This window comes from Onychostruthus taczanowskii, unplaced genomic scaffold (assembly GCF_017590055.1).
Source record: "Onychostruthus taczanowskii isolate IOZ18803 unplaced genomic scaffold, ASM1759005v1 scaffold1, whole genome shotgun sequence".
In the NCBI taxonomy this organism is placed as follows: domain Eukaryota; kingdom Metazoa; phylum Chordata; class Aves; order Passeriformes; family Passeridae; genus Onychostruthus; species Onychostruthus taczanowskii.
Window position 1 is genome coordinate 5,690,020 of NW_024496525.1, and position 24,308 is coordinate 5,714,327.

The 24,308-nt window shown below is 40.9% G+C and overlaps 1 protein-coding gene across 4 annotated transcripts; it reads right to left on the minus strand.

Annotated features, from left to right (window-relative positions):
- Positions 1–4,832: 4,832 nt before the first annotated feature.
- Positions 4,833–18,758, minus strand: DCAF4 (DDB1 and CUL4 associated factor 4). 4 transcript variants are annotated; one of them, XM_041401170.1, is made up of 14 exons: positions 18,707–18,758; positions 18,301–18,417; positions 16,585–16,682; positions 14,820–14,977; positions 13,430–13,512; positions 12,700–12,802; positions 11,758–11,901; positions 11,039–11,088; positions 9,690–9,769; positions 7,998–8,093; positions 7,788–7,885; positions 6,919–7,095; positions 6,179–6,293; positions 4,833–5,230 (listed from the first exon to the last, which is right to left on the minus strand). In XM_041401170.1, the coding sequence occupies exons 2-14, from the start codon at positions 18,408–18,410 to the stop codon at positions 5,037–5,039; spliced, it is 1,506 nt and encodes a 501-aa protein (XP_041257104.1). In that variant the 5' UTR covers positions 18,411–18,417; positions 18,707–18,758; the 3' UTR covers positions 4,833–5,036. The 4 variants fall into 4 exon arrangements, with proteins under 4 accessions (XP_041257104.1, XP_041257112.1, XP_041257129.1 ...); XM_041401178.1 differs by having other exon boundaries at positions 18,301–18,412; positions 18,707–18,751; XM_041401195.1 differs by lacking the exon at positions 18,707–18,758 and adding an exon at positions 18,519–18,700 and having other exon boundaries at positions 18,301–18,412.
- Between the last annotated feature and the right edge of the window lie 5,550 nt (positions 18,759–24,308).

Sequence of the window (24,308 nt, forward strand, 5' to 3'; positions counted from 1 at the left end):
GGGTTTCCTGTTCATTTGTTCTGCCCAGTGCCTTGCAGGTGAAGTTGCACAGGCTCAAGTTGGCCAAGGTATCCTGTACATTCCTGTCTGTGTCCCTTGGGAATTGGACCTTTGGTTGTGTTCTGGAAGACAAGACAACCCTTGCTAGCTTTTGATGTCAACGAGAGTTTGTGGAAATAAACACCATCCTTAAGATACATCTGCCTTGCATTTATGCCAGGTGTCTGCTATGACTGTGCTGAGACATTCACAAATGCCCCTTTTGCTTTGGGAGCCTGGGCTTTAACACTGCAGGACTCTGGCTTCCCCACCTGGTTCTACAGACTTTGTTGTCCTTATTTTTGCTTTCAGCATAACCAGCCCAGTTAGGTTTAAATACTAATATAATTCAATTTTGGCAGCCTCTCATCATTTTCATGTTTCATTTGTCAACTGCCATTGTCAGTTACTGTAATGCCATGTATTGTGGCATTGTCTTTGCATTTAATTATCACTGATGGCTGTAATATAATTTGACACCAAAAAGTATGTCTGCCTGGCAGTAATTTGAGAACAGAGAGCAATTTGGACAAGTGGTAGAACTGTCTGCTTTTTGTCATCCAGGTTTCATCCCCATCCCCTACTTTAGCTGGGCACTCTTTCATGGCAAAGCAATGCTGGCATATATATTCTGTCAGTAACAGTACACATATTATGTCATAAAATGCATTTGTTTGTAGTGCAGGTACATCAAAAATGAAATCATGTCAATGCCAAAATAAATAAAAATTTGCTATGAGGGCTTTCAAAATCAACAGTATAATGTGACAAAGCTGAAGCAGAATGGCAGCTAGTTAGTTATCATAAGCCAAAATTAAATTGCATTCAGGTTTTTAACTTCCTTTCTGTTGGATATAACTCAAGCAAAAAAAAAAAATACCAGTGTGAATTGGTGACTAGTAAATTGAATTTTTTTAACCTCTTAGTTTCAGTATTCATCAGGATAATAGAGGAGAAATGACCATGCATGAATGTACTGCAGTAAATTGGGACCAACAGAAAGATGTGACCAACACCACCACAGAAGACCCAAAAGCAAATCTCCTCCCTGCTTTAGAAATTTCAAGTTAAAATTCAAGTTTTTCTACCTGTTATGTCTTTAGCTCTTATGTGACCTAAAGGAGTTTATGTGTAAAGAGCTTTATCAATCAGGGTTGAGAGATGACTGATAGCAGCAGGGGACATGGAACAGAGCAAGGGTGAGACTGTGGCTTCTGAGAGAGTGGTGTTGATGGGAGGCACTGGCAGTTTGGCCAGTGAGGAGAGCTGGGTAGGCTGTGCCATGCTTCAGGGAACCAGTGGGACCAAGGAAATGGTGTCTGCTGGATGAGGGATGCTGCAACCTGGCTTGGAGCTGGCTGGCCTTTCTGAAGTTTTCCCCTAGTTCAGTCCTTGCTGAGAAGCAGAGACAAAGAAATACAGTGTTTTGATACTGTAGCAGACAGGAAGAGTGTTGTGGTTCCTTTTTATCTGCCTTAGGGCCCCACTGTTGCTGCCTGATGAAAGAGATGATTTAATATACTTTAGCTGCTGCCTCTAAACTGCTTGCTGTTTATTACTGGAGCCAAATTGCCTCTCTTCTTGCCCTGCTTGCCCTCCTTTTTTTAGTCCTTTTGCAGGCTTAATTAGAAGTGTTGGCTGCAAAAGCACTAGTTGGGTGAATGAGTTTGCAAGGGACGTGTGTGCACTTGGTTCCTGGAAACAACAGAAAGGAAATTATTTTCTTTTGTTGTATGAATTTTCCCTCAAAGGAACATAGAGATGAAACTATCTTCAGTTATGTAAGATGCCTTTCAACCACAATTCTTAGTTTGTGCTTCCCACGGTAACTGGACATAATTGTTGCATGGTCCTGTTCTTGCAGAACAGGAATTACTAGAGTTAAGAGCACTGAAAGAGTCTAAATTCGATTTAAATTTTTGAATTAATTTTGCTTTAAGGGATTTCATTATCTTTGTAGGTTACTACCTGAAAATGTTTGAACCACACATTTACTAGCAAGAAGATCAATATATATATAGTATGTTGCAACTGAATTATGAGATGAAATATTAGGACTTTGCAGTGGGATGGGGTTAATATACTTCTGTTTTCTGAACAGATGCTTAGTTGCAGTATGCATTATTAACTAAGGCAATGCAAAATGCTTTTTCTGTGTGCATTTATCATTGTGCATGCAACAGAAAATGTCAAAAATTAACATAACCAACCAGGACAAATTGTGGAATATTTTCTCAAGTTGAAAAGCCAAGAAGTGGGTACTAGGTAGTACCTTTCAAAAGGTATTAGAGGGAATGGGAACAGCCTGCAAGGCTTACCATTTAGGAGAGGAGGAGACCACCATGTCTCATAAACACTGTCTGTGGAAAGAAGGGATGGCACAGAACTTAGGCTGTGAGCAGCATCCACTCTATTTTGTGTGAGAAAGAAGGCTCTGCAGAGGAACACTAAAGCCAGAGGTATGTGGGGAACCATGGTTGTAAGGAATTAACAGCTCAGTCTGCCCATGGGAAAACACAAGTTGGCTGTTAATGGGATAGAAGAAAGATTTGGGGGTTTTGAATGTATATTCAAAGAGGAAAGGCACTATTTTGAGTATTTGCTGCGATTCATCTTGATTACCCTTGCAGCAGCTTTCTGACAGAATATATTCACACTGTAAAGTTTTGACACTGCTCCTAAGAGAAGAGATGTCCTGCTCTATTGACTTCTGTATAGATTTATGGGTAAATGAAATACAAAGAGAGGTTAGGAGGTCACCACACAACACTGGTGTGTTGCTGAGCAAGAAGAGCTCCTGAGTGCCTTATACCCTGTTAACAGCACTGTGCTTATGCTGCAGCTGACTCTCACTTCTGGGAAAAAAACATTTTATAACTGGTTGAACAGTTTTAATAACCCACTTTTAAACTACAAACGCTCCTCTTCAAGAGGAGTAAAAAGCAAGAGCTTTCTTGCACATGCACCAGTGTGAGGTTAAACAAAGCTGATGGCCCATAAGGATCAAGGTGGCAGGGTAAAATCCATCCATAAATAGGCTGCTTGGCCAAAAGCTTTAGGTGCTAAACAGTAATAGTATCTGTTAACAAATAAGACACCTGGAAAACTTTGTAATATGCCAAAGAGGGTGCTGGTGAAAGCTTACTTTGAAGGCAGAAAGAGGACTCTTCCTGCATAGGAGGCTCAGCACTGTTGCAGCCCTTTCCAGAGAGAACACAGACGAAGGTTAGAGTGCTGCACTAGGAACTGCCCGAGAGGCCACACCTGTAGAGAGCAGCACCACTCGTATCCGTGTGGCAAAAAAATCAAGGAGGAAGGCAGAACTTTGAGGGGAAGTAATGAGAGAGACGGCATGGGTAATAATTAAAAAAAAAAAAAATCTTTGCCAAAGTGAAATTCATCAAAAGGCTTGGGATGCCATCAAGTGCAGAGACATGGACCAAAGCGTGCCCCAATTGATCCCCATTGAAATCGTAAGATTTCGTTTCCCTTCCCGAAAGGAAATGAAATTTCTATTTCGCGTGAAATATAAAAGCCTTACAAGCACTGCTATGTGCTTGTGCAGCCCGTGTCTGCTGGTAGAAGGCACCTGGACTGCCGTGTCCCAGCCTTTCTGTCTGCCAAGGCCATCTCACTGCGCCCTCTTAGCTTGCTGTGCAGCATGGCTGTCATTAGAACCCATTTGTACGCTCGTCCGCTGAGCTTTCCAGGGGAAGTAGCATCTCTGATGACAGAACTGTACACCTGAATGCTCTAAGCAGATTCCAGGATGAAAAGATGGTTCTGGCACTCCTTTAGTAAAAATTTTGGAAAACTTGAGTGCAGTGTATCTTTCCTGTAAAGCCCATCCTAGTTCATGGGCCTTTACCCTTTCATAGGTTCCAGATCTGACCAGTGCTTCCCACAGATGCTGAGAGCAGGATGGTCTTGTCCAACCCAGACTGGTTACCAGGCAGGAAGTGAAGAGGCTCCATTGGATGGTAATAGTTCTCAAATATAGATATGGTATCATCCAGTTACTGTGAGCTGGTACTACAACTTTGCTGCTGAGGGCCCAGCTGTACCTCTGTATATTGACTTTGCACAGGCGATTCCAAATCACAAAGACATGCTCTATTACAACTGGGCTTGTGTCCTGCTACAGCTTCATGACCAAGCCTGCCCTTCCAGACTGCTGACCAAACTGCATGTCAGGGGTGTGGACTTGGTTAGGAAACCCTGATAAATTAACAAGGGCATTCAGCTTTGACCAGAAGAGGGGCTTTACTCCATGCCTGCTGCCTTCTACAGGGATCATGGCAGGGCACACGCTACCATCATTTGAAAGGCACAAAGTTTAGTATGACCCAGCAAAAAGGACTGACAGCAGGGGTGAGGAAAACAGCTGCTCCCTGAACTGTTTCCAACCATGGAACATGGTTGTTTCCAATCAATTGCTTCCTGTTGTAGGAACACCAACCAAAGCTACCCCAAACAAAGCCCCAGAACACTTCCAATCAACTGCTTCCAAAGGATAGCAGTGGCAGTTGTAGGAACACCAACCAAAGCTACCCCAAACAAAGCCCCAGAACACTTAGTGTTGAGCTTCTGAACATCAGCTGCTTCACTCTGCTGGGCCAGCCTGCTTCTTGGGGCAGATCTGACCACAGCTAAGGGTTAGGTGACCAAACTGGAATCAAGTTAGAGCAGCCTTTTGACAGCACATTCAGCTGGCACAACAGAGGCTCTTAAAGTTACCTGCTTGGCAGGCTTACAGCTAGATTTCAGAGAGACTGACTCTTGCCTACAGTTAATCAGTGTTCAGTTTTTATTTACAAGAGGTCTGAGATGTATGTATACAGCAAGATTTGCTGAACTCCTGAAGGAGGTTCACAATTAGATGAGCAAAGCAGATGCAACAGCAGCACATAATGACTCAACAGCTTGGTGACTGGTGTAAAGATTCTGAAGTCACATATAGATTTGCAGCTTTGTAGGCCAGGTCTGAGGAGAAGATGTCAGTTATAGGAGAAGTGGTAGAGATCCTGTTTGACAGCCATGAGTAAGCCAGGAACTCCTCGGCTACCCCCAAGTCTTGAAGAAAACACCACACTAGGAATGGCATCTTTGGATGATGGGTGGGGAGAAGGGATGGTTCTAAGCAGATGAGTATCTTGGAGACTCCAGATTCGGGTGTAGCAATCCTGACCAACTGGGAGGAAAGCAAAATTCAACATTACACAAAAAAGACTTTACATGGTTCTGCAAGATTATCACCACAGAAGCAGAAGGTCTATGGAGAAAACACCCTGAATATTTTTACACCCACAAAAGGCAAAGTCTTTATCCATATACTTTACAAAACAAAGATTTTACACTGAATACTACAAGACTGGGAGAAATATGCATTTTCTATTATGTAATTAAAGGTACAATAAATCAGTATTTAGAGTGCTTTTCCCTTTATCAAGCCTCTAAGCAAAAAAAAAAGGGAGAAAAATTCAGTCACATTAAAAATTCTTATTATTCCACCACTTACTGACATATCCAAGGATATGTCAAGGAGGTCACTGTCTTTACAGTGACTTTATGAAGCTTGGCTACACTATAAGGGTTTTGTTTAATCTATTGCTACATTTCCTGACCCCACCTAAAATATAATAATAATAATACAAAAATCTGAGTGCAACTGGGAGTATTCAAAATGAATCTGAGTGGTATAAACAGTTTGTAAGGAGTCAGGCCCACATGCCAATGCTTCAGTCATCACCACATTCTCCCCTTAAGCACGAAGTAAAGATATGGAGTCTCTATATGAAGTTATCACCAAGTCTCCTGTTAACATGTTGTTTCCCTGAATTTTAAAATCAAGTGTTTTCTGCTCTACTCTTGAGACATTCTGTGGAAAGGATAATAGGACTTTTGCAGGATACAGCAGATTAAGCTGCTGAGCACCTTACAGGATTGATTACAGTAGGTATGCATCCATAATGTAATTTTCATAGTATATTACAGTATGTTTAAGGCTAATTTTTTTCTGATTTTTAAAGAATTAACAGCTTTACAGTTTCTAACAGCTGTACCTAAGAAACACTCCTCAGGCATAAGAAAGTCACTACCATACACTATACTAAAAAGAAGAGGGAAAAAGTCAACCTACCTGCTATAAGAAGTCCTTCCTCCTCATTTACATGCAAAGGGAGAAGAGCATATTCATTGTGATGACCTTTGTACTGCTTCACACACTTGGCTGCTCTCAGGTCCCACAGTTTTATCTGCAAGTTGAAGAAATTGTTTGAGAGAGGATATATTAAAGCAGAGAGCACCCAAAGGTTGGATGTATTGGAGCACGTCCAGAGGAGGGCTATGAAGGTGATCAGGAGGGCTAGAGGACCTCTCCTGTGGAGACAGACTGAGAGAATTCAGCCTGCAAAAGCAGCCTCCTCCTAAAGGAGTCTACAAGAGAGCCAGAGAGGGTCAATTTATAAGGGTATGTAGTGATAGGACAAGGGGGAATGGCTTTAAACTGAAAAGGGTAGGTCAGATTAAATATTAGGAAGCTCTTTAACGTGAAGGTAGTGAGTGACTAAAATAAGTGGCCCAGAGAAGTTGTGGATGCCCCATCCCTAGAAGTGTTCAAGGCCAGGTTGGATGAAGGTCTACTGGAAGGTGTCCCTACCTATGACAGGGGGCTGGAACCAGATGATCTTTAAGTTTCCATCCAACCCAAACCATTCTGTGATAAATAATGGGCTCTGGAAGAAGACCCATAAATGGAACTACCAGCCCGTTCTATACTACATACTAAGAGCAGACATCTGCCCTTGGGAGTGGGATAAGTACGTGTAAATTCCCAGATACTGAAAGGAACAGAATATCCTAAACAAAACAAAACCATACCTTTCCAGCCATATCTGCTGCCATCAGATAATGTTCAGCCTCCATAAGGTGAATAGATGTAACTGCTGAGCCATGGAAGAGACGAATTGCTTTCCAGTTCTGCCCCTTGCGGTTACGTTGGCGCACGTCAATGCTGAAAATCTCACCTGAACGGCAGCCGTTGTACAGCACTGGGGTCTGGGAGAATCCCAGAGAAAGGAGCATACTGTGTAACATCTGCAAGGGTCTTACAAGTTACACAGACAGAGCCTGTGTCATGCTTTTGAGCTCTACAGTGTAGTTGTCAAATTATTTTAACAGATGCATTAAGAAACAGAATTTTAATTACACACTGTAGCATTTTTCAGCAAATTCATTAGTTCCATTCAAACCTCAGCTATTTACTTTAACTGTAAAAGTTTGCCTAGGTAAGCAGGAACTCAGTCTAACATAACAGCAAAACAGAAACCAGAATTCTCATATTCCTATTTTACCATCCTAATTCTTTGTGAACAAGTCCATTAATATTTTATAGGGACTTTCTGTTTTTTGGTGGAGGCAATACACTGAGTGTTACTAGAATGAGGTTATTTGCCAAAACCAAAACAATTTCACATGTTATTACCGTGCTCTTTGTACTTCCATGTCTTTTAACCTCTGTAATCTTAACAAAAATTGCCTCTGTTGCCACAATTTGAAATCAGATAATATTTTTGTTGCTATTCAATTGTGTGCAAGCATCGGACCCCATCAGCTCTGCTGTGGAACAGCCACCCAACAGCAGCTGTCACCACAACCTTACGTGCAGCATGAGGAATCCTGCCCCAAACAGAACAAAGAGCCCACCAATGAGGAAGCGCTCTGAAAAAATGGTGTCTGGTTCTCCCTACCTGAGTGGCAAACTGCTGTGCCAGCACATCACTACTGGTTCCAAATGTCTGACGATGCCCTGTCACTACATTGGTCACAAGAACTCGTCGTGTCAGGCCTAAGGGAGACAGATGATAGTTTAGCTGTAATTTGTGTAGCAGCTGGGAGATGAATGGAAGAAGCCTTTCCCACTGAGACAGAGGGCATTGCTAGCCTTGCAGATAGATCACCTGTGCTAAAGCAGTTGTCTGCTTGGGGATTCAGGCACCACGCGCAGGACCAGGCAGTGGATATCTTGAAACTGCACAGCATTCCAGGTCGATCTCCTAGAAGACAGGAGCAACACATGAAGTGTTCATAAAATGTTAGGACAGGATGGTAACTCAGAAAGGTTCTTAGATTGCCACATTTCTTTTAACATTTCAATCTAAAGCAGAGAAAGTGCTACCCAATTAGTGTCCTTCTGCTGCTCAGGAGACAGGAAACAGAAATGGAAGTTCATGAATGTAAATGGGACTCCTACAGTCTATGTAAATAGATGATATTGAGTGACTGAAATTTATTCAGTAGTTAGAGGGCTCACCATGGCAGGAAAGAGAAAAGTAACACCTTATAGCACTAAGTAAGCCATTTTTTAAAGATGAGCGGACTAGAAATAAAAAACATTTACTTTATAAACTACAGATTAGCCAAAGCCTAACCTGTAAGTTCTATGCCTGCTTATTAAAAAAAATTGATTAAGTCATAAACCTCTGTAGTTTTGACCCTTACTCATGCAGCCCCTGCACAGAATTTATGCCAATTAGGAGACTATATCCTCAGTTTTCACTTCCTTCATGGTGCATCATACATACATCTGTCAGGTAGCAGAGGTCACATGGACAAGAATGGATGGATAACATCATTTTAGACAGGCTAAGTTCTACTCTTCTCCTGGCATCTACTCAGCAAGGCTCCCACAAACCTCCTCTTTAGGAGAGTGAAGGAAATCAAATCTGGAAATACCTGAACAGTCAATAGGATATACTAGACAAGAGGACTTTGGCAGAAGCCACAGCAACTAATTATGGTGAAGGGCTAAAAATCTTTCATAGAGCAACTGGGTATGCTGGCCTAGTAGCCATCCACCCTCAGTGACTCTTCTTTCAAGTTCATGCTGACTCTATGCAAACTTTTTTAATGGCTGCATATATAGTAAGACATTAAAAATTTAAAATTAGTCCATTACTCTTATCTATCACAGATTTCCTCTATATAAATTTAACTGATCATGTCTCAATGGAAGCCAGATTAGAGCACTGCACTCTGTGACTGGAAGAAGCATGGTTCTAATGTCTATCAAGGTCCAATTAATTAAGTCCTGCCCCCAAGAACATTCAACAAAAAAGATCAGCTATAGCCATACTTAGGACATAGTACTCTCCCAGTCAGTCAAGTTTCCATACAACTGGAGAGCTGGAGCTTGTACAAGGAGCTATGGGCCGAGCTTAGCAGCTTTCCACCTCTGATTTATGCACTGAGCATACCTGAGCAGCTGCTGTGAGAAGGGATTCTGCAGTGACTCTGGACATTCTACAAGGAAATGTGAGTACTTGCTGTGTGCAGCTTCTGCATATTAATTATAGGTCAAGCTATTCATGAAAAATCTCAAGTGTTTACTTTACAAGTGAGGTGTTCTCCTGCCAAAGTCAAGTACTGCAGCAGCTAAAAATAAACTAGGGCTCTGAATACTGCTTGTTAATTAAGTCTCAAATTTTTTCATCATTATTTCATTTCTTGAGCTGTTTTAGTCTTACAGGAATACAACAGTCTCACCAACTACAGAAAAAGAATGCTAAAATAACCTTTCAGTTGTGTGTGCTCTTTTTGTACTATAATTGCTACCAAAACTTGGAGACAAAAAGCCAACAGAAACACCCTACCTGGGTTCGTGCTGCTGAACAATGATGCTGGAAGCAGACTGGCACAGCCTGGTGTTTCTGCAATTCCCATGAGACACAGCTTGCTGAAGTGAGTTAAGGAAAACTGATTTCTCCCTAGAATAGAACAGGCTACCTAATATTTATAAATGGGAAAAGCAAGATGCCCTGACACAGTTACAGCTCACAACACTTTTCCTCAAGATCTCTGATGTGCTTTACAGTTTACAACTAAGCTGTGACTCTTCATTTCTTTCATAGGAGTGAGCTAGAAAGAACTCATATTCTTGCTTTTGTATTTTCACTACCAGAAAGATAAGACAATACTGGTGTATCTTACTAGTGATAGGAAAAATAAAAAATAAGCATGGCCTATACAGATCATTCTTACTTTTTCATGTCAATGACACTGCATTAATATAGATCTGTTTTTCATGAAGATAAAATGGAAAAATGGGAGGCAAGGAAAACTCACTTTAGATTACATTTAAATATTTTATGATGACTGTACCAGGTACAAATAGAATTTGAAAGCTGCATTTCAGGTTCAGTGGGGTAAATCTGTAACTCAACTAGGTGAAAGCAGGAACCCAGCAAACCAAGGGATCCTGAACACATCCCCAGCTGTGTGCATGCCTGGTGAGCTCCTGCCCCTGATGGGCTGGTCTGGAATTGCCTGGCTTTTCACACAGGCCGTTCCATACTTTTCTATGTAGTTTCTTTTGGCACTTTGTAACACACCTGTTTTCTGCCATCTCCTATGTTAAAATTCAATTTTTTTCCCCCCATCTCTTCTGGGCTCTGCACTGTTCTTGACTGCTGCCTCTACTGTATCATCAACTTTCCTCTTCGAGTCAGACCTGCAGAACATGTTTTGAAAGTTGCAGGTGATGCTACAGAATTGCTCCCATTCTCCTCTCACCCCTACTAATACAGGGATGGTTTTAAACACAAATGAACCATTCCACTTTCAAAGAGGTTCACTTCAGAAAAAGGTTGTTGCCTTAACCCTCTGCTCCTGTTTGTTTGCCTCAGTCAATTTCCAAACATCAGATAATTTTGGATATGGCATTTGTATACACTATTAATGAAGTGGGAATTCTCCATTGCACAAAACATGGTCTTTCATTTACCATTAACATGGGAACAATTCTACCTATACCTGTAACAGAACCATACATCTGCCTCAGTAATTCCAATATGTTTCAGTTTTCTTTACTTCTGCTGTTTTCCAGAAAACTTATCTTCTGGGGGAGCTACAGGAGAGGTATTCCTTGGAGTTAGTTTTTCTGTGAAGCATGATGGAAACTTGTGAAACCTGAATGACAATTCTGATTTTTTTAAAAGGATATAAAACATGAGAATCTGGATGAGTCAGTGATGCCCAGCACACAGAGTTCACCTTCAGAGAGAAGAAGACATACTATTTTTGTGATCTATTATTCAATTAAGGAAAGATTATTTCTGTGCAAAAATGACACAAAATTAGGCACTGGGCACAACTCCTCAGCTCACTAAATGACTCAGTAATGGGGCACAAGCATTTCAGCTTCACACTCGTAACAACAGAACAGCATTAAGAAGTCTGGCCAAACACAGACTAAGGCACCAAGCACATCTTATTATTCAAGAGACCATCCCTGAAAGAACCCGAACATGAAGAGATCATGAAAACCTGTTTTAAGTATGCCTCATATTTAAAGGAGGATAAACACACTTTCCCAAAATTATTTTTAAGAAAGAAGCATGCAGATCTTGGTAGTTTTGGTAGCCAAACTTCAGTTTTGCCAGCTACAGTTGAAGTCTAAAGTAATCACTATCCTTGGAAGCTGGTACTTCTATGTAGTCTTCCATTCCAAATGTAGTATATCCTGACAACTATCACTGGTACTGAGCACTTTCAGGACAGGTTTATTGCGATTCTGTGTTTACCCAAGTTGCACATTTCTAGATTCTGCCATTCTCTTCTCCTAGCCCCTTCCCCAACCCTCATGGCACTTCCACCTGAGCCTCCCAAGAACAGTGTTCTGAGAATGCAACCACCAAAGGAAGGAGGAACAGAAAGCAGTACTTTGCGGTTTGTGAAGTAGAGGTTGTCATACATCTCCACAGTGAGAGACTCCTTCCCCAAACCGCTGAGATTGACGATACCATATTTACATCCTCCATGCTCTACATCGTTCACAGTGAATATTCGTTCACAAGCAACATCTGCCTGTAAAATAAAAGCTTACCGGTCACATTCACTGGAAACTTACAGGAAAAACAGCTTGAGGGAGTTGCATTAAGTCTAAAATGAAACAACACATTAATTCTGATCCCTTTAACACCACCTGCTTTCCATTCACCTCTAAAATCAGTGGCCAACTCCTTTTAAATGCATGCAGAGAAAAAACAGGGATAAGAAAGGATTCAGTCCTTGGCTAACAATAAGTGATCTTTCCAATGTTAACAGTTCTATACACTTACACTGTTTCTGAGTCCCTTCTGGCTTCAGCTATCTATGCAGTGCTCTGTTTACAAGGCCAGGAGCTGGTCCTGGAGAGCTTCCTATACAGTCTATGAAAGATCATGAAATGTAAAGTGATTACTGATGTTTTCTTAGATTCTCTGAACCGCAGGCTTTGCCACTCCCAAAATTCTCCTCTTTCATTTTTCTCTTCTTTCTCTTGATCCTCTCCATTCCTCCTCCCAGCCCCACAATAATGATCCACTCGACTCCTACTTACTTCCAAAAGAACAATTTGATCAGAGTAAAAAAAAAAACAAAACAAAAAAACCAACAAAAAATGCTTTCATATCCAACCTTTTTTGTAATTTTCCTTTGTAGGAAAGGAACAGCTTCTCCCTACCTGTTTAAAGTTACTGAGCACAGATTTTAAGAACTGACAGAGAAGGAATAACACATCTTTAAAAGCTACATTTGACCTGTGTGATTTGATTACAAGAGCCTGAATTTTCACCGAAGACAGGCTCTCTTTATCTTAAAGACTTATCATTTCTCATAACATACCACAATGATTTTAAAATTGTTGGTTCCAGCAACTGAAGAATCCGGACTGTGAATTTCTATCTTCCTCCTCTGCATGCAGTTCACTTTTAGTTCATGGACTAGCCTGCAAAAGCAGGTAGGAGGGTGAGGGGGTTGAAGAAAGGAGAATTCAGGTAAGCTTAAATTTAATGCATATGAAAAGAATTCTGGCCAGGATATAGAATGCTTCTCAATCACTGAAGAGAAAATGCCTGAATAACTAGCATGCTGAAATTTAACTTGCATAACCCATGAACATGTACACCTTCCACATGCATGGAATTTCATCCCACTATTATTCTGAACCCCAGCTCATCTTTAGTAGCCAGAAGAGCAACACAGCAAGTCACTAACTTAACTTGCCTTCTGCTGTTCTGATGGGGGGCAAGGGAACGGTCATGTCCCTTGAAAGGCACTTATCCTAAAAAAGCTGTGCTATACTCATAAAATACAATGTGACAAAACAGCATATCCATATACATACATAAAATGAACTTCTTTTGAAGTAAAATTGGGAAACAACTTCCTCATTTGAATTCTCATCATTTTAGTAATCTGATTATTACAGAATATAACCTTTTTCCTGATTTTAAGTAATATGTTCCTCCTCCTCCCAATGGAACAGTAAGAAATGCAAGAAAACCTGACAGAAACAGTTGCACTAACAGCAGAATCTGCCATTGCTAACAGAAGACAAATCAAATCATTGTACCTGCAATAACTTGTGGAGCTGAGGGAACCCAGCTGCCTTTTCTGTAACAGCACAGATGAGTTCAGTCCAGCCCTTGTTGTTTTCTGGAAGAGAGTAACATGGAACTGTACTCAGTTATTTACTTGTTTAAGATTCAAACATGGCTGTGGGTCTTTGATGTTTGGGATGTTTAGGTAACTTTTTCCTCTAGTCTACACACATTAAAATTTTCAGAACATATAAAACACATTCCAGCACCATCTCCCTGATCTACTACAAGAAGTAGACAAGAATATACTCCTGTGAGATATGGAGTGCTTCTGTAAATACAGAAGCTGAAGAAAAAATATGAAACCCCAACAGCCATAGTCTTCACTCTACATGATCAGCAGTACCACCTGGAGGGGTAAAGTCACCTTCTGGTTTCATTATAGCACCTCAAATTCTTCTTATATAGCAAAATCTTCTATCACAATGAGACTGATGTTAAGCATGCAGTCTTACTGTACTCCACTGCTTTTCCATTCCATTTCCATTCCCCCCACAGCACTGGGGTTCGAACTAGATGATCTTTAAGGTCCTTTTCAACCCAAGTCATTCTATTATTCCATTCCATGATTCACAAACCTTTTAGAATTTAATGCCACCACCTTCTGAGGAGACCAAGGGATAGAGTACTTAGCAGAATTACGGAGTAAGAAATCTTTTTGATAATGCTCAGACAAAGCAAGTGTTTGAGAGTCAAAATGTTCTTTACACTGAAGAGCTGGTTGGAGAACTTCATTGCTTAAGAAAAAGAACACTGTTCACTTTTCCCAAATGACAGCATATAAGCTGAGCTGTTATTTGTAAAGTTCTAAGACATGTTTTTTCAGATAATGAAAAAGCATCCTTGTTAGATATTTTACCCACATTAAAAATATGCAGCATCAGCATTAATTTCACTGTAACACTTCATGAAGAAAAGCACACAGGCTTTCCAGGCATAAACATAAAACCTGTCTTGATTTTAGCTGTCCAAAAAAGTTCTTCAAGAAAAAGCTTTCTACCAACTATGACTAATATTGTTTCTTCAAGGTCCAGGAATACGATAAATTTATTTAAAAATGTGAAAAACTTTAAATTAAGACCCCACTTTGCCAATTCAAGACAGGAACTTGAAACCTGGCATCCAGTATCCTGACTCAAGTGTAACGGTTGGACAACTGCAATTCTGAGCACAGTTCCTGTGCCTTTATAGATTTTTTGTTTGTAATGACTTCATTTCTGTGTGAAAGAGCCAAACAAAAGGCTTCAAGGACTTTATTCTTAGCAGAAGAAATTGAATTGTCCAAACTCAAAGACTTTAGATTATAATCTGTCCTGGGTCAGAGTACAACAAAGCTTAATTGCAATCTTTTTCAAAACATACCTGATTCTGTTTTTCTTCCTCTTCCAGGAGTCTCAGTCTTTTGCACTCCATTGCCTTGTGCTGAATGCTGTCCTTGGTGAGTGGGTTGTGGTTATTATGTCCAGGCAGCAGGCGAAAATAGCGGTTCTTTTCTGGGTCATAATAAAATCCTGGCAGTTCTTTGGGGGGGGGGGGGAAGGGGGGGGGAGACACAGGGAAGAAAAAGTGGCAAAATCAGACGGATAACTAAGGTTGTTTATTGCTCTTTGATATTCCACGTCTTCATGTGAATGTCAGAGTTGCAAGACCCAAAGCTATAGCTCCCAACACGTCCCAGGCACGATACACAGAGTGGGAACAGATAAGCAACTTGCAGGAAGAAATATGAGGTTATTTGTAGTGTTCAAATGCACTGCTCTTACACAGATACAGAAGGGACATCACCACTGACCAAGAGGAAATTCAGACCAATGAGAAAAGCACAAAAGAAAGGTTTTGTTGCAGAACAAACATAGTCTTTCTTCATAAATAAATCAGGAGGGGACATTCTTAGTTAAAAGACTTGGTAGGACAGCAAAAAAAATGACAATGAGTTATCAAATAAACTCAAATAAAGTGATTCACTTCCCAGAACAAGACACTTTTTCTCCAGCACATAGGAGAGATTTACATAAAATCAAGAGTATATTTGGCTCCTTCCAAAGATAAACTGGGATGTGAAACACTCAATTTTAGTGCTTCACTGTCTGTGTGAATGCAGAGACAGACAAATAATATACCACGACAGACTTAAAATACTTTGACGGATTGTGTCAAGACAAAGAAATTTATTCAGAGGCAATTGTTAACATTTAGTTTCAAGAGTTTTTATTTAAAACTTTATTTACTACCAGAAATTTCATTTTAAGTATCCTCTTTTTGCAGCTGGTTACCATTCAGCTCCCTGTCTGCATCTTTTAGGTTTCAGCTTAGCCACAAGTGACCAAGACTTTTTCAGGTCAGCGAAAATAAGAAGTTAGTCAATGAATCAGTAAAGCTTATAAAAGTACATTACACTTAGTAGTTACACAGTAACTACACAGGAATAAATGTCTTGCAGGTACTCCTAGCATGCTCACAACACAAAACAGTGATATACAAAAACCGTCTCTTTAAACTCAGTGTTGTTCCAGGACTCTCCTGTTGTACAGAAATGTAAGTTCCACTGGCTTAGTTTTTGCTAGCATTGTTTAATGAGTCAGGAAACCAGAATGTAAACAGGACATCTTCCTCAACAGCACTGCTACTTCATCATTTGTTGTACATGAACAAGTATTTAGCCAGAGTCTATTTATTACAGACTACAAAGTACACTGAAGGCATAAAGAGACACATCACACAAGAGACACACCACAAAGTGGTGGATTGTTGCACCTTTCAAAAGACTAAGTGAACACAAGGTGTAATTTTTTATATGCTCTCTTATTTTATTTGCCTCCTTAGTAGTTAATTTTCTTCCTAAAGCAGCCTTTCTGGAGGGAAAAACAGAACTGCATTTTTTCAGTTTCTATCAGCTTGGCTAAACACAAGTTTTCAAAAATGAGAAGCGCTGTGGGCCTGAAAGTGATTTGGCTCTGTTCTCTAGATCCTTGCTTGCCACATCTTTTCGTATCACCTGATGTTACTTCTCCCCACATATTGTTTGTATGGTTCCTGTCACACCAGATTATTAACGCAGCTACTGCTACTTTTGTCATACAATCAACACACAGGAACTGACTTTTGACCTATAAACACCATCTCTTACCTGGTGCTACAGAGTTCTGCGCTGAACTGGACGAAGAAGGCTCTTCATTGCTGCTGGGACCTGCATTCACTGGGGCCTGTGGCTCTTCTTGTTCCAGACTAAAAAAGTAGCATTGCATTCAAGATGGGCTCACAATTGCCCCACACATCTTTCCCACAGAGACTAGAAAGCAGATTGTTACTGACATCAATGCAATACCATTCTGCAGCGCTCTGATAGCACATTCTGCATATCACCATACATTAAGCTATAAAAATAAAAAAGTGAAAAATATTCAGCTTAAAAATTTCTCAAGAGCATTAGTGATATCAGCCTTAAATTACTTGCTAATACATTAGAGGTTGCTGTTGATTCTGCAAGTGCCTCTGATTTTTTTTAGCAAAAGATTAACTGGGCAATTGTACACTAAACAAACAGCCCACTCCTGAAAGCATGCAAGTCTTCACAGCACAAAACAAGAGACAGTGTAGGTAAAACACTGATGTCAGGTCAAAAATGTTTTTCCATTCTCTTCATAACAAGAATTTCACTGATGAGTTTTAGAAACATGCAAAATAAACAAAAGTTTAATGAAAATTCCAAGAAAAGCCTCTGCTTTTCTAATGAACATTACAGGGGAAACTGCAGCCTTCCTCCTTTTGAGCTAATATACATAAGCACGTTCAGTACTGATGAGCAAATTTCCACTAGGATGTTTTCTGAATCATCTGTACAATTCTCAGTTTTTAAGACAGGTCTTATAACATGTCATCTTAAAAGCAGTAGATGAAGCTGTTTTGCAAGAGCCATAATTTATTGAAAAGAAAATTACAAAAAAATTCTGTTTCTAATACCAGCACTACTGCCGTTTGATTATACAACTCTGAAAACAGTTAAAGGACACAAGAGGTACACGAGATGAAAAACACCCCAGATCAAACCCAAGCACTTAACTTTAAAGCTCTGTAAGAAAACTCTTTTAGTTCTGCTCAGGGATGCAGTGCCCATTTGCATTTCTAAGTTTTCTTACACAAGTACAACCAGTGTGGCAACTCATATGTGTGTCTCTTTTCCTAAAAAGAGGGTTTTTTTTAAAAACCCAAAAACCTTAGCATATTAAAGCAAAGCATTAGACTCTTTTAGTGCTTCAAGAGGCACTAAGGAAATAACACGGGAATGAAAAAGCAACCACAAAACCAGCTTGAATACAGGCAAGAGTAAGTTCTAAAATATAAAACATGTTTTCTGAAAGGTTCAATTTTCGAGGTAAGGGATTATTCCTGAGGCTTTCTTTCATTTTCCTCATCTGTTAGATGTGGTATTCCCACATTACCTACCATGCTTTCAAACATTCAGAAAGATCCTTTAATGACAGATTTTACACCAGTAGACTCAAGCTTATAATGTATACGCAGGTAGAATGAAGCAATTATATTTTTCTTCCCTGAACTATCTTTGCATATTGATGAAAGGTTTATGGATAATGCATAGGTGAAACGACTGACTCATGGGACTGCATCTCAGTTTAAAATCAGTGTACAGTTGTGAACACACAGTAAACTTCCAGAAATCAGCACAATTCCACTCCCAGTAGTGATGACAGATATACCAGAAGTACTGTCTACTAGATCTTCAGATGGCACCCCTCTCAGTTCTAGAAAGTCACCATTCTGCACATCTAACGAGGCATAAGACCCATGGCTTAGGGCACGCTAAGCACAAGCTGCCTGTACTTGCCTTTGGGCGCGGTTGCAGTGACTGGGTCTCCTGTGCCGGTGGGGCTGCTGGCTGCGCTTGTGACTGCTCCATCCACGCCTCTCCTTCTCTCGACGGTAGTTTCTCCGCATTTCTACTCTTAAAGCAAACACACACACATATCTCACCCCTACTTGCCTGGAACGGCTCAGCACTCAAGACAAGTCTCTTAATGCGGCCTCTTTTCAAACAGTTTCAACCTGTAACGACCAGGCCGGTCGACAGACCGCAGCACAGCCTCTCCCCTACGCCTGTCGACTTCCCCACTAGCCCCGGACCAGCTCCGCGGCTCGCCCCACAGCGCCGAAGCCGAAACCCCGGAGGCAGAAGGACAGCGATGACAGAGGGTTCCCCACCGCCTCCCTGGCCCAACCCGCCCGTCCCTCACCGCGCCGGGCCCGCGCCAGCCCCGCCGCGTCCGCGCTGCCGTCAGCGCCCCGCCCACGCCCCCAGGCGAGCCTCTCATTGGCCCTCAGCAGCGCCTGCCGCTTGATGGACAGCTCACCCGTCCAACAGCAGGAGGCCTGGCCGGCGCGTGCGCAGCGCGGGGGCGGGGCCGATCTGAGGGCAGGCCCGCGCTGAGGGCGGGCGGATGGCGCGGGGTGCGGCGCTGAGGGCATGGAGGGTGTGGGCTGGAAGGGGGCTCTTAGCACGGCGGGGAAGGAGCGCAGGGCGCGGCGCTGAGGGCATGGAGGGTATGGGCTGGAAGGGGGCTCTTAGCACGGCGGGGAAGGAGCGCAGGGCAGAGGCAGCCTGGGGTTTGCTGGGAGGTGGTGTGCTTTGAGGGTATCTCCTCTTCCTTATGTCGCTGGCTCCCTCAAAGTCATAATTTGGCTGTGGGCAGCTAGAAGCTGTTACTACGCTCTGAATTGATCAAGAATTAAGAAAAGATAACGTCTTGAAAGTGATTCTCCGGGCTGAGGCCCCTTGGTGCTTAATTTTTTTTCCTATTTTGAGCCTTCTACTGGTGGGCAGTATTGGGGCACAAGGGGGTGGAAAAGCTCGGGCTGCAGCAATCTGGAGCAGCTCCTTGGCTGCTCCCAGCGGCAGGCGGCTGTGGTGTGGCTGCCATCCATCCCCTTGCAGTCCGAGTAACAAACCCCTTCTCTTCTTAATCGTTTGTTAAATGTTCCTAAGCAGTTTTTCTACAATGATGTTCCCCTTCTTGCTTGTTTAGGACTTTAGAGATTAAAGGTATAACCAGAGTTGTAAAAGAGTTTGTTAATTTAATGAATGATTAAGGTTAAAACAAACAGAAGGTATACTTAAATTAGTTGTGGAAAAATAATGGTTTAGTCGTTTTGCTTCCAAAACGATGAGAGGTTTTTTTGGTTGCTTTAATAACTTAAACAAAAATGCCAGTACTGGGAAAATAGACTAGGTTTTTTGCTACTTTCGATCTTTAGACTTTGCACAAGTTTGCTGTCTTACTTGGCAGGAGAGTAATTTTTGGGAAATAGTATTTTTTTTGTTTCTCACTCGCATGATCTGTTTTTTAAGTTCAAAATGCATAGAGTTAAAATAGTCTTGGAAAGTATTCGCTTAAGGATACAAACAGCTGTAGAAATCACCTGCAGCTTGCATATACAGTTTGTGAGCTTTATTTCTTTGTCTTTATAAGTCAGAGCACCAGCACGGTCTAATTCTAAGACATGTTTTGTTGGTTAGGTCTGTTTCTCATAGTGGTTTCGTGATAGTGGTTTTTAGCTTTCACAAAATAATTTTAAATTTTAATACAGTGACAGGAGAAAAGTGCATACAAAAAGTGAACTGTTGCTAAAACTGACTGGTGTTGACTGGATACAAAGCCATGGTTATATGGTGTTGGTACTTGACTTACACGTAAATTTCACGCTGGCACACCTATGCAGAAGGTTCTAGGAAGTGTTTTTTTCATGGTATTTCCTGGCTTGTGGGTAGTAGTCCAGAATGCCTAATGTTTTGCAAGTACTGTAATACTCTGCTTTGTTCATTAGCTTTGTTTCATCTGTTTAATTTCTGATGCCCAGTGAGCAATATTCAAGGTTCTATGTTCAATATATGCTGCTTATAAGCCGAGGGATTCCTGTGACTGAAATAGCTGCCATTGAGGAAGAAGTGTATTAAATTATTTGTTTTCTCATTTGTGTTGCAGATACTTACTATGAAAGTTAATAAAGAATAGACTGGAAGATATTTCAGAAATCACTGGTTTTCCATGTATGCATTGGAATAAAATATACAAATATATAAATAAAATGCACACATTCACCCATACATTGTTCCTTAGCAATAGTTTGTCTAACCTCTTCCTAAAGCCTTTTAGTTTGATTTATTCTGATTATATTATTTTGGTATTTATTATTATATCTCACTGAAAGGTTTCCTGATGCATTACCTTATTGCTGCAGTTTAAAATCATTACTGCTATTCCTTCTTCCTTCTGTAGATATAGAAAACAGTTTATTACCTTGCTCTCTGCAGCTATATTCCATATTTGAAGTGAGAAAAAGATGTCCCTTTTGAATAATTTTCTGTAGATTGAAGACTGCCTCAGGAATACCATTTCACTTGGATATTGTAGATGAAAACCTTTAGCTTTGATGATTCTTGCTTCCTTTTTTGGACCCCTTTCATGGAAAACTGATCTTTCCTTGAAGTGTGTTCCTAAAAAGTGGACATACCACTACACAGCTGGGGCCTTCTTAGTGCAGAGTTGGTTTTGCAGGCTATACTCAGGTTGGAGTTGTAGGGTGTCCTACAGCTGTGCAGCAGTGCCAACTTCTATGGAGCTTATGGCCAGAAGTGTGAGCAGTTGGAGAACTGCTTTGTGAGCAGTCGTTTCCCCTCTGGGTTTGTGGAATTGTCTGTGCTTGTGCTGGTAACAATTGAATGCTGCTCATCTCAGGCTGCTTCGTGAACTGGCCCAGGCAATCCTGCCCTGAGGAATGCACTCTGCTGCTGTGTCCACCTTGGCTGTTTTTCTACTCTCTTGATCTGAGGGACTGGGTTTATACCCCTGTAGTTGATTAAATACATATGTTCAGATTATACTTATTTAGTTGATTGAAATGTATTTGTAAAATTATGTTCAAACATTTGGTAAAGACCAAATTTTATCAATAACATTAGACTTTAAGGTTTGAATGTAGGTTCAGGATAACTACAGTTTAATGTGTTGCCTTTCAGATGAACTGCAGGGTCTGAGCCTGTGTTCATTCTTAGCAGTTGCATCATCTCAAAATTAAAATTAGCTTGTCTAAACTCTTGCTGAGGCTTAAGCTGTGTATTTTGTCTCCTGCTTTCTGGGGGCTAAACCTGTGTTCTGCCTGTTAAAGCTCAGTTTACGTAAGACAACGCATTAAGCTGTGGTAAGTGGGAAGGGTGCCTGGGCCCATGGATTACCCAGGGTTTATGCAGGGTAATCAAAAGTAGGATTTTGTCTAATAGTAAAATTTGTGTTTTTTTCTAATAGTGCTAAAATTAAAGCAATTTAAGAGTCTGTGTAACTTTGTGCTTACTCCGCATTATGAGCTGCAGCAGTTGTGCAGTAATAGTCAAAGCTTCTGTGAAAGTTGCTGTTTGCTGTTTTATCTTAGTTTTCAGAATGCCCTGTTATCCCACAGGCTCTGCTGTTAATGCAGTAAATAACTTTTGGATTCTCTGGCATTAGGTCATAAAATCAGTTAGATTGGAAAAGACCTTTATGATGGTCAAGTCCAACCATTAACTGGACACTGCCAAGTCTGCCACTGCACCACATGCTGAGTGCCAGATCTACATGCATTTTAAATACCTGCAGGAATGATTACTCCACTGCTTTTGCAGCTTGTCCTAATGCTCGACAACCCTTTTGGTGGATATTAGGAAAAATTTCTGCCGTCTAAACAAAGGAATAAACTGCTGTAGAATTCAAGGAGTTAAGGTGATGAATTGTTGCAATTCGGTTTGTATAAAGATCAGTAACTTCCTGCGTTTATTCTGTACGTGTGTGTGTTTCACTTTTTTACTCTGTCTGGTTTAAATCTCGAGCTCCCAAAGCGGTCCTGATGGTCTCGGAGGTGCAGCTGCCCTTGAGGGTCTGCCGGGTGTTTTAAGGACGGGAGCGAATCGGAGCTGACCCAGAAGGGGGCAGCAGTGCACTTGCACAAAACCGCTGCGTCTTGGCTCCGTAGGGTCTTGTGTACCAAGTATTAAATCTCTACTAAATCGATTTTTTAGGTGCAGAAATGCACCAATGAATCCCTTTGTAAAAGTGTATTTATTTGTATTTATAGCCCTAAAGTCCAGGGACACTGATGTTTCATATTTTAGCCAGACTTTCCCTCCAAGTAAGGTGAAACTTCTTTCTCTTGGTATCAGCTTTGTCTAACCTGCAGGGCAGAGGTCAAAGGTAGTAAAAAACATGCCCATGGGGTATATATCAGCTCTTAGTATTTATATATATGTATGTCTTTTAGTTATAAAATATGTATTATTTTTATAATAGATAAAAGATAAAATTTTGTTCTTATACTACATCTGAAGTCTCTTCCAGTCAAGTATCTTTGGGAGTGAGATATGCTGGTCAAACCTTGCCTTCTTTTAAATACTTTTCTTAATAGAAATGCTTAGACATAATTTACTGGACAGTCTGATGAGTAATGAATTAATCTTTTTCATGTGGATCCAAAATAATAATTTGTATGTAGAACTCATCAGAAGTAAGTTTCATTTAAAAATTTTTTATGGTACTGGTGGAGGGACTTTATGACTTCTGATTATAATCAGAAGATGGACTGCAGAACATGCAGGCTTGAGTGGGTGCCAACAATGTGTATGGTTCAGCATATTGGTAGAAATGGAGCTGTGGTGTTATGGGTCTCTTCAGATGGGCTGGCACATTCCAAGAGATGGTCTCTGGTAAAACCCCTCTGAGCCCTTCTGTTTGCCATGGTCTGGCCTCTTTTCTTTCAAAATAGCATGTTGTCTTTTGAATGGCAGTGCTGGATACATGGGTAATCTTTTTGAACACTTTTGATGTTTTAGCTAAATATCTTAAATATTATTTTATGTGCAGCATGAGCCATTACTTAACACTCTGAAATGTCTTTTGTGGGTTTATTTTTTACTTCTGTCATTATTACTTGTGGGCCCAGTCTAAAGGACTGTTAAATGTGTAACAATACTCACATGTCCTGATGGTGGTGTAGGCTTGTGAAAGTTGTGTGTGTATACACATAGATCAACATATGTCTGTCTCCAAAACCAGAACTTCATTACCACATGTTTCAGTGTATGGGTGGGGAGAATGCTTATTTGAAGGCATGAGATTTGAAAGTGATGTTGACCACAGACATGTCTGTGCTCTGCCATGTTTCCTATGATGCCAGAGGTCTGACACATCAGTTCACAACAAAAACTGGCTCCTTTGTTAATTTTTTTTTTTTTGGTAAAAAATCACACCTGCAGGTGGTAAAGTGATCTGTCAAGCAGGTAGAAATGCTGGCAAGGCTTACACTGTCAGAATGCTGAATTGGAACTTATATTCCTTGCAGAGCCATTGTTGAGTAGAATATCCTGATAGTGGGGAAACCTGTGTAGAATAATGCTGTCCTGCCCCTTTTTAGGGGGAAAACTCAAATCTCCATTGGAAGGTCAAGTTCCTGGTGTAAATAAGGTTGTCTTTAGAGTAGTGGCAGCTGGCAGCTTTTTCATTTTTCCTCCAAACTCATTTGTTCAGCTTATGGGCCTCTAATACAGAAAGTGCTTTCAGTTACAAGATTGATTTCTAGTCTTGTATTTAAAACTTGCCAGGAAAAGAGCTAGTCAGCATCTCCAAGGAAGTATTCTCTCTTGGGGTCAAAATTTTGTGTGCTGCTCCATAGTCTCCCTTGCCTGCTTTGGCTATTAAGGTTGTACTTTTATACAGAGAGAGGTGAACTGTTTTGCTTTTACACATCAATAGTAGATGTCAGGGCTCTGATTTCCCACTGGCAGAAAAATTTGTGACACAGACGATAGGAATCATC

What these genes read in the sequence shown, in the direction of transcription:
- DCAF4 (XM_041401170.1), bottom strand. Translation starts at nt 18,410, where the DNA reads ATGCGGAGAAACTACCGTCGAGAGAAGGAGAGGCGTGGATGGAGCAGT. An exon ending in GCAGAACTCTGTAGCACCAG is followed by an intron (nt 14,978 to 16,584) that starts GTAAGAGATGGT and finishes CCCCCCCCAAAG; the next exon opens with AACTGCCAGGATTTTATTAT. An exon ending in CACAGCAGTTTGCCACTCAG is followed by an intron (nt 7,096 to 7,787) that starts GTAGGGAGAACC and finishes GGATTCTCCCAG; the next exon opens with ACCCCAGTGCTGTACAACGG.